At 49.0% G+C, this 10,159-nt stretch overlaps 1 protein-coding gene across 2 annotated transcripts in view; it reads right to left on the reverse strand.

Annotated features, from left to right (window-relative positions):
- Nucleotides 1–7,406, reverse strand: part of CD99L2 (CD99 molecule like 2) — a 52,340-nt gene extending 44,934 nt beyond the window's left edge. For both annotated transcript variants that reach the window (XM_053273515.1, XM_053273514.1), the window contains exon 1: nt 6,644–7,406. In XM_053273515.1, coding sequence (XP_053129490.1) covers nt 6,644–6,713 — 70 coding nt within the window. In that variant the 5' untranslated portion in view covers nt 6,714–7,406. The remainder of the gene's footprint in view (nt 1–6,643) is intronic.
- Between the last annotated feature and the right edge of the window lie 2,753 nt (nt 7,407–10,159).

A 10,159-nucleotide genomic window follows, 5' to 3' on the forward strand; every position in this document is an offset into this window, starting at 1 on the left:
CAGCCAGACTGAAGAGTGGAAAGGAGTGGAAGAGAGGAAAGGGATTTCTTTTTTCCTCTCACCCTTTCAACAAATGCTTAACTGCACCCAGCAAACAAAGAACTAAAGGACAAACGATATGAAATTTAATGGCATGATCCTGTGCACAGGCAGCACGGAGAGGTTCATTCTGGATTAACATCCCAGATCAACAATCTCACCTTGTTGAGCTCATTATCTTGACCAGGGAGTTTAACACTATTCCAGCCGAACGCGCGGCTTGTTATTTTGCTCTGCTGGGTACTGCCTGCTTGATATCAACTGTGTTAAATTTTCTCAATCCCCCCAAGTCATTACTGCAGGGGGAAAATAATTTTGTATGGCTTTCTCCCCATCCCCCCTTTCTAAGGAATGATAGTATCTGATAGGTTTGTCACCGGTTCCTGGGCATCACAGCTTGGCCAGCAGACATTTAACAAGTGAAGCTTCTCCAAGCAGAGAGCTCAGTGGTGGGAAATGTTTCACGAGAACGATTCCTACATGTTGGGCTGCTGTTTAAGGCATTTAGAGAAGCAGGGGCAAACGAAAAAGTATTCAGGAGGGATGAAAATTAGATGCAACTGATGCTCAAACACAACTATTACTTTGCACTGCTGTATTTGTGTCAGAAAGAAATTTAGGTGCAGGACTGATTGGCTAGTTACTAGTGAACCTGAGATTCCCCCCCCCCCGGACTTTCTGCCACCACCGCAGTATGCTCCTTGGCTCACTTCCTTGAGTCACCAGGAACTATGGGTCTGCAGAGATATCTTGGTGTGGTACACTTTGCTCCTGTTCTTTGCAGTTGCCGAGATTCCATGGACTGTACGGGGCTGACGGGCAGGTGCCACTTCCTGGGGGTCAGCAGCTGGAATTTAGAGTCTGAGCCCTCTCAGTCCTATAGTTTTAATCCAGTAGACAGTGGTTTCCAAACCACATTCTGAGGAAACCTGGGGCTACTGAGAAACTTAGCCATTCTCTCCCTGCAATGCCTGGTCCAAAAGACATCTCAGTGCCTTCTGGGATGAAGGAGGGAGGACTCCAATACAGAGGCAGTAAGAGAGGGAACCTCAAAACGTGCACCAAAGATGGACAATTTATTTGGAGGCCTTGCTCCAAGTCCCCCGGCCAAATGAGGTGAGGCGGGGGCTACTAGGGAGAGGGCCTATTCGGTAGCGGCACCCTATCAATGGATCACGTTCCCCAGTGAGGCTCGCCGGGCGTCCTCACTATATTCTTTTAGACACCAAGGAAGACCTTTCTGCTCACTCAGGCTTTTTAAAATTGGGTGGTTTTAAAAGAAGTTTTTAAAATGTTTTGCACTGTATTTTCTATCGTGATTTGTTAGTCATGTTTTGAGTTTTTATTGGAATTTTTTTTACTGCTGTGCTGTTATGAGCCACCCAGAGAACAATTTGTTACGCAGCAGCTAACTAAGTTTATTGTTGTTGTTTATGTAGTCAGACAGGTGTTATTGACTAGTTTGTTTTATCCAGATATCAAGTCCTTCCCAAGGACCTGGGATGGCTGAATTTTATTATCAGTGTTGTTGCTGTTATTATAGATATCGCCGCAGAATATAGGCTGTTCCCAGTAAAGCTGCTTTTTGTAATTGGCTGATGGTGATTTCTGTGGCCCCTCTGGTGTTGAGGTGCTCTTCAAGGTCTTTGGAACTGCACCCAGGGCGCCAATTACCACTGGGATTATTTGGGTCTTTTTCGGCCACAGCCTTTCAATTTCAATTTGTAGATCTTTGTATTTGGTGATTTTTTCTATTTCTTTTTCTTCTATTCTGCTATCCCCTGGTATTGCTATGTCGATTATTTTGACTTGTTTTTCTTTCTTCTCAACTACAGTTATATCAGGTGTATTGTGTGGCAGATGTTTGTCTGTTTGTAGTCGGAAGTCCCATAATATTTTTACATCTTCATTTTCTTCAACTTTTTCAATTTTATGGTCCCACACATTTTTGGCTTGTATTTTTTGCAGATGTTCCAATGTATCATCCCTGCTACCTTGTCATGCCTTTGTTTGTTGTAGTAGTTGTTGTTATTGTTATTATTATTATGTTTTATGGAATCCAGCATGCTTCAAGTAAGTGACTCTTTTCCAAAGAGCACTAACTAAACAAAGAGATATTCTGTGCTGTCATCTGGAGTATTGGCTGGTTATTTGCACAAGTCAAGGAGCTGTTGCAGATCAATCATCACAGACAGAAATTTCTTATCATTCAAGCCTTGCACAAACACAAGACCTCTTCAGGGGAGGCAGGCACATATATTTCTCTAACCATCATCATGACAAATGTAATCAAATGATAAGAAAATCAAGTAATGGTAAAATGTCAGTACGGTGTCGTGGTTAGACCAGGAAGGACAGATCTGAGTTCGAATCCCTGCCTTTAGGAACATAGGAAGCCTCCATTTACCAAATCAGACCATTGGTCCATCTAGCTCAGTATTGTCTACACAGACTGGCAGTGGCTTCTCCGAGGTTGCAGGCAAGAGTCTCTCCCAGCCCTCTCTTGGAGATGCCAGGAAGGGAACTTGGAACCTTCTGCATGCAGGTGCTCTCCCCAGAGTGGCCCCATCACCTAAAGGGAGTATCTTACAATGCTCACAGGTAGCCTACCATTCAAATGAAAACCAGGGTAGGCCCTGCTTAGCAAAGGGGGCAAGTCGTGTTTGCTACCACCAGACCTTCCACAAAGTTTAGTTGGGTAGGTGGATCAGTCACTCACTCTTAGCCTAACTGCCCCACAGGGTGGCTGAGAGGATAAAAAATGGACCATGCACACACACCCAGAGTGCCTTGGAGCAGGGATTCCAAACTTGGGTCCCACCCCAGATCTTATTGTCTGGTGGCCACTCGGGGACGGTCCTTCCCCACTGCTGCCCCTGGACTTTGGAATGTGCTCCCTGCTGAAATAAGAGCCTCCCCATCTCTGGCAACTTTTTAAAAGTCTTTAAAGACACATCTGTTCACCCAGGCTTTTAATTAAATAGTGTTTTAATCGTTTTAACATGGTTTTAACATATTTTAAAAATTTTAAATTGTTGTAATGCGTCACTCTTTTCTGTTATCATTTATTTTGTTTCAATTAATGTTTTAACTTTTCTGTCATTTATTCTGCTTTAACTAACGTTTTAACCTTTCTGTTGTAAACCGCCCAGAGACATGCGTTTGAGCGGTATAGAAATATGTCAAATAAATAAATAAATAAATTGAACAACTGCTCCCATTGAGGCTGGAGTTGATGGGAGTTGCACCCCAATAACATCTGGGGACCCATGTTTGGGAACCTTCACCCTGAGGGCAAATAAGGAGCTGCTTCACACAGTCCAAGGTAACCCCATATGACCCAAACATTTGCAGGGCCCTTCACAGGTACAACCACAACATCCCAAGGGCAGCCCCCAGCAATCTCTGCAACACGCTTCCAAGCAACAACGCCGACGGAAATGGCCATTTGGAGGCAGCAGCGTGGGTCTCCAGATGTTGCTGGACTACAACTCCCATCATCCTCCACAATGGGATGATGGGAGTTGCAGTCCATCAACATCTGGAGACCCACGCTCAAGGACCCCTGACGTTAGGGGTACTAAAGTAATATGCTCTGAACACTTGTGAAGTGCAAGAAAAGCACTTATAACAGACGGTTGTCACATGGATCTATGATGCAGAAGAGTCATTTGACTTCTGCTTTCAGAGCAGTTGGCATGTAAGAGTGAGAATCGCTGACAGTGGGGAAACAATTTAGCACATCCTCCAGCAATATTTTCCAGTCTCATGAGAGAAAACCTGTACATGTTTCTCTACATGAAGTTCTTCTTCATGTAGGGAATGTTTATGGGAGCTATTGGTTCTTTTCAAGCCAGGCCCATAAATAATCACTCGCCTGTGGCGAGTTGAGACACACCTCCAGATCAGTGATCCCTCTAAGGCGTGTGCTCACTTTTTTAAATGTCCGCTCAGTTAATTTTAGATCTCGCTCAGGTCAGGAAGGCCCCACACTGAACGCACATGCACGCGCACACTGCCTTGATACTGCCGCCCAGAACAAAACTCATTACGCACTTAAAGAGAACACTGCTTCAGATGACCAGAAAGCTGGTAATGTACACAAGAAGAGACCTAGTTTAAAATCTAAAAACTTTTGTGGACCTGTTTGCAAGACAATCCTGAATGGGGAAAGTGGAGATGTAGATATTTGGCACAATCGTCATATCTTCTCCTTAGGCGAGGAGAGCTCATCTTGGGGTAGCAAGCAAGAAATGTCTATTTTGCTAAGCAGGGTCGGCCCTGGTTTGCATTTGGATAGGTGACTACATATGTGTGAACACTGTAACATATTCCCCTTAGGGGATGGGGCTGTAGCTCAGTGGAAGAGGACTTGCCTGCTTATATGCAGAAGGTTCCAAGTTCCCTCCCTGGCAGCATCTCCAAGAGAGGGCTGAGAGAGATTCCTGCCTGCAACCTTGGAGAAGCTGCTGCCAGTCTGTGTAGAGCCAGCAAAAGGTTCTAGGATGTCAGACACTAGATCTACTAAACATGAAGTTCTGCCACTGTGCTTAATATTGTCCCACTAACCATGCCGGAAGCAAGCCAAGGTAATCTTCAAAGCCCTGCCACAGAATAATTTAATGGCTCAGCTACAGAAACTTGGTCATCTGTGAAGCCCAAGAAAGAGGTTTGGCTTCTCTCTCTCTCTCTCTCTCTCTCTCTCTCTCTCTCTCTCTCTCTCACACACACACACACACACACACACACACCCCTAGCCCATCTAGCTGTGTATTGCCAACGCAGACTGGCAGCGGCTTCTCCAAGGTTGCAGGCAGAAGAGTCTATCCGCCCTATCTTGGAGATGCTGCCAGGCAGGGAACTTGGAACCTTCTGCATGCAAGCGAATGCAGATGCTCTTCCCAGAGCAGACCCACCCTCTAAATCTTACAATGCCCATACATGTAGTCTCCCAGTGGGCCCTGATTTGCAAAGGGGCCAATCCATGCTCACTGCAGCAAAACCAGCTCTCTCTCGACCTAGTCTGGATGCTGCAAAGTGAATCTATTTGGAGATCTGGGCATACAGAGAAGCCACCAGTAAAGGTCACCGGAACTGTAGATTTGCATGGCATTAATCTAGGGCAGTGGTCCCCAACCTGGTCTCGTCCAGATGTTCCTCCAATTTATTGTGGCCGGGGATGCTGGGAGTTGTAGTACAGCAACATCTGGAGGAACCCTGGTTGGGAACCACTGGTCTAAGGGTTCTCAACCCTGGATGTTGTGGCTGGAGATGATGGGAGCTGTAGTCCAACATCTGGGGACCCAGGGTTGAGAACCCCTATTGTTAGTCTCAGGGGCTAGTTTTCACACCAGCCTGTAAAAACTATTAGTTCAACCACATAAAAGCAAGCATCAAGCTCTCTGCTTTCTCAGAGATTGCAAATACAGATTTCTGCAAGCATTAAATTAACTCGGCTGCAGGCAGGTGGCAAAGAAGGGCTAGATGGAGGCATCATCCTAAATTCACAGCCTCAACACACAATTACAGTTTGAATAAACGGGTCTTGCACTGAAGCCTGGGGGGGGGGGGGTGCGGAATCAGAGCTTTCTGGCTGGCAGGACCTTTGGAGCCAACCTCCGCTCCAGCCAGGCTGCCGGGGGGGGATCTCCTATTGTTCTTCTAGCAGGGTGAGGGCTTCCTATGGGAAACTACTCCTGCCTTTTCCAGAGATGCTCTTTGAAGAGCAGGCTCGTCTGTCAAATGCAAAAGGTAGCCCTAATACGAAGAAGACGCGAGAGGAGGCTGGAGCCCCCATGCACGGCGCAGCCAGACAAGCCCACTCGGTGCCCGTGCCCTGCTCTGGGCTTGGACACCTTTCTGGCCAACGCGGTTGGAACCGATTTGGCACACGCCCGCCCGCCCCCTCTCCCCCCCCCCCGCGCCGCGGCCCGATTCACGGGGCCTTGCCCTCCAGGAGGCTTTGAAGCTGCGCCGCCGAGCCCCATCTCGCCCTTGCCTGCAGCCGGGGCGCTCTGCAGACCCTCCCTCCTCCTCCTCTCCTCCTCCAAGCCCCTTCCCTATTCCGCTGCCCGCGCACAGCACGCTGCGAGCCACAATGGAGGCCGGGGGGGGGGGCGGGGAGGGTCTGCCTTCCCCCCCCCCGTGCAAGGAAGGCGCGCTGCTGCGCATCAGGCCGGCAGCTGCACACACACCCCCCCCAATCCGGAGCCCGGCGCTCTCTCTGTCCCCCACCGAGCCCCTTTTGTATTCGCCAGCCTCTCCGCACAGCCGGGCCCGGCCGCATCCAGCCCCCTCGCTCTATTGTGGAGGGAAAAGCTCATGCGCAAATGGTGCAGCCAGCCCAGCCCAGCCCAGCCCAGGCACCGATGGGGAGGGCGATGGCACCGAGCCCCCCACCCCACGCATCCCTCCCCCCCGCAGACGCGTCCAGCCAGAGCCCCGGGACGTGAGGAGAATACGCAGGCGGCGGCGCGCGGGGGGATGCGGGGCGCGCGGGGAGGCAGCACAAAGGGCTGGCGAGGCGGCCGGGGGCGCCCTGGTCCAGCCAGCCCCGCTGCCCCGCCGCCTGGCGCAGCCTGCCCTCCCGCCCGGGGCCGCTTACCTCTCCCACTCAGGACGGCGAAGGCGAGGGCGAGCAGGAGGGCGAGGAGGCGCGGGGGCTTCTCGGCCATCTCGGCGGCGGCGGCGGCGGCGGGGCGCACGGCGCGCAGCAAAGGCTCTGGCGGCGGCGGCGGCGGCTCCGGGCTGGAGTCGTCTGGCTCCTGCACGCTGCGAGGCGGTGGCGGCGGCGGCGGCGGCGTGGGCAGGGGACCGGGCAGCCGCAGCAGCCTCCGCCGGAGAGGGACAAGCAGAGCAGAGCTGCCGGCACCGCGGACGGAGGGGAGGGGCGCGCCGCGGCGGACGCGTGGTGGAGCGGCGGAGGGGGCGGGACGAGGCGCGCGAGGGAGGCAGGGGCGCCCGAGTCGCAAGAAGGCAGGCCTTGCGCGGGGCGGAGGGAGGGAGGCAGGGCGGGGGGCGAGCGGGGCTGGGCTGGGCTGGGCTCGGGCGGGCAGGCGCACCCCCCACCGGGCGCAGGAGGGACCCGCTCCAACTTGGCCCGCCTGCAGCGGGGCGTCTGGCGAGCGGGCGGCGCTCGGGCTGGGACGGAGCCCCGGGCGCCGCAAGTCAGCCGCTCTCTCCGTTGCAAGAGGAGGCCGGCGTGGAGCGGCTGCGTGGCTTCGCTTGCGGACCAGGGGGAGCCTCCCTCCTCCTCCTCCTCCTCTCTTTTCCCCTCCCCGCCAGCTGAGCGCTGTGTTCGCCGGGTCAGGAATCCGGATCGCTGCTGCTTTTGTTGCAAAACGGGTGCAGAGTCCCGCTTGCAGCTCTCCCTTCCTTCGGATAATGCGCTTTTACACTGAGCAGTTATTGGTAAAGGGAGAGCAGCTATGGGTAACGATTGCGATATGTTGATTTATTTATGTTTGCGATATGTTTGTTTATTTATTGCAAAGTATATCCCGCTTTTCCTCGCCATCTGGAGGCGGCTGATCCAAACCACACAATAAAATAGTGGCCGGCACGAGGAGGAAAATGATGCTACCTAGCCGAACTTGTCCTTTTAATTTCAGTGAGACTACTTTAAGTAATTTTCCTCCTCATGCAGGCCCGTCTTTTATTGTGTGGTTTAGGTGAACCGCCTCCATATGGACAGGAAAAGCGGGATATACTTCGCAATAAAGAAATAAATCGCAGCCTTACCAATAATTGCTCTCACTGATAATGATAATAAACTAGTGTTGAGAAAGCAAAATATGAATTGCTACTCATTTAGCAATTTGAGGTGAGAGTACTTCCACCTGTAGGGATGTGCACAAAATTCACTCAGACCAATTCAAATTTGAATCGAATTCAAAACCATTTAATAGACTGGAGATTCGCTCGAATCAATTTGAATTTGACTGAATTCAGTTTGACTCTGGGTGAATTTGGATCGATTCAAGCAGATCTCCACTCTATTCAATGATTTTGAATTCCAATTTGAATCAATTCAAGCAAATTTCAAGCAACATCCCTAATGAGAAGCCAGTAATGAAGCGTTGAAAGGCGTATCAAAGGAATACCCTGGATGTTGCCTTCATGAGGACTGCTGATGTGTTGCATTTCATAGCGGCAAATGTGATGGAGAAGACCATTTCTATAACAACAATGCACACTATGCAAGGACTGAAGAAATAGAGACAGCTATCCGATCACCATGCAAATCTACTTTGACCTAATGTATGTGTAGGATGTTATATTTAACACATTATATTTCATTGCTCGGGGTGGCGGTAGTGGGGAGGAAATGTGCACAAACCAGAAATGATGTTATTGGAGCCAAAGGAAAACTGGTAGCTTGGAGGTCAACATGGCTCTCATAATTATTTATATGTCACTTTTTAGTGAACTAAAATCTGCTGAAAACAATAAAAAGAGCAATAAAATAACTATTCAAATATGTGATTAATAACAGAATCACATTGAAAACAACACAACCACCACAGATTGACAGCACAAAGGGAGCCTGGCCCAGCACTCCATATGAAGTTGTGTCACTGTCGAGAAGTGCAAAATGAATGGAACCCAACAACGATTCAAGCACTGATGTGACGGCGACTGTGCTGAGGAAATCCAGGTGACAGATTGGTTTGATACGTCAGGTGATGATGACAGTGACTGAAATGCTAATAAAATAACAAAATCTGTCATTTGTTTAGGCACCCCCTTTAATCCCCACCTTTCAGCCTTGCAGGAAGATTTGCAGGAAGATTCCCATTCAAATCAAAACAAAACACAAAAGCTTCATCTTCATGCTTGCTGCCACAAGACCAGCTCTCCTCCCATTAAGATGGACCAGAGTCTGACCCAAGGAAACAGATTATGACTATGACTCTGGATATTTATAGACTGCTTTTTAACAGTTCTCAAAGTGATTTACATAGAAAAAGAGTAAATAAGATGGTTCTCTGCCCCCAAAGGGGCTCACAATCTGTGTTTCTTCACTGGTGTGCTATGGGATACTGGCCAGGGTGTGTGTGCTGAGCTGACCCTCTTTAAGTCAGCTCTAAAAGCAGGAAGTTTCAACTCCCTGATTTTGGAGTAGGCTTGCCCCATAATGCACTGGGAGGAATGTATGTTTCCAAGTGCATTCTGGGAAGAATCAGCTCCAGGAGGGGTACAAGGGATTGCTATGAAATCCGAATAAATGTTGTATAAGAATACAGAGGAGGAAGGAAGCAAAAATAAGTAAATAAATATTGCATGGCTTCTGCACCACAAAACTGATGTGAGTGTTATGGCAGCAGCGTGCCTCCATTTGTTTTAATACAAGTGTGCCTCAGGTTGGGAAACACTGGATTAAGAGGCTCACTGAAGCCTTAAATGATCTGTAGCAGGGAGGGAGGAGAATATGGCAGAGTTTATGTAGATTAGGTGGGTGGGGCTTGGCAAGGCTGGGGGTGGAGTCTTGTTCCCTCCACGTTTTTTTCTTCTCCTTCCTGAAGGGGGAATGTTACCTGTCACCTCCAATTTATTGCAATCTTTTTGCATTTCGTCACATCAGCTCTATAGGCTTCCCTCCCTTCTGTAAGCCATCTGGACCATATTTTAGTCATGTTACTATATTAACAATTTACCTATAACCATAAACAAACCATACAAAGGAAAATGACAATCCAATCCACTTTATAATAGGCGGGGGAAGTGATTTACTACAGAGAAGGAAAACTAATTGTGGTATTTCTTTATTAACTGTACCTTGATCAATATATAGTCAGATCTGTAACTTAATGCCATTTCATATATTTTAAGGCTATTGAGGGGTTTCTTGGGAGCCGAGGCAGCCTCGCAATTAACGTTCGTCTTTCTAAAAGTGAAATCAATTCAAGTCATCTCGCTGGAAAGATTAGCATGCTGTGTGGAGATGGATTGTAAATGCCACTTTCAGCCAAATTTGGGTATAAAGTGCAGTTAGATTAATACCATATGTATTTGGGGTGTGTATGTCATACTAAATTCAATCAGCAATAAGAATGTAGGGTAGGATGGCAGAGGCGTTACACTTCCAGATTGCAAGCTTTCTGAGCACCTAACTAGTACT

The sequence above is a fragment of the Hemicordylus capensis genome, chromosome 11 (genome assembly GCF_027244095.1).
Source record: "Hemicordylus capensis ecotype Gifberg chromosome 11, rHemCap1.1.pri, whole genome shotgun sequence".
NCBI classification, from domain to species: Eukaryota; Metazoa; Chordata; class Lepidosauria; order Squamata; family Cordylidae; genus Hemicordylus; species Hemicordylus capensis.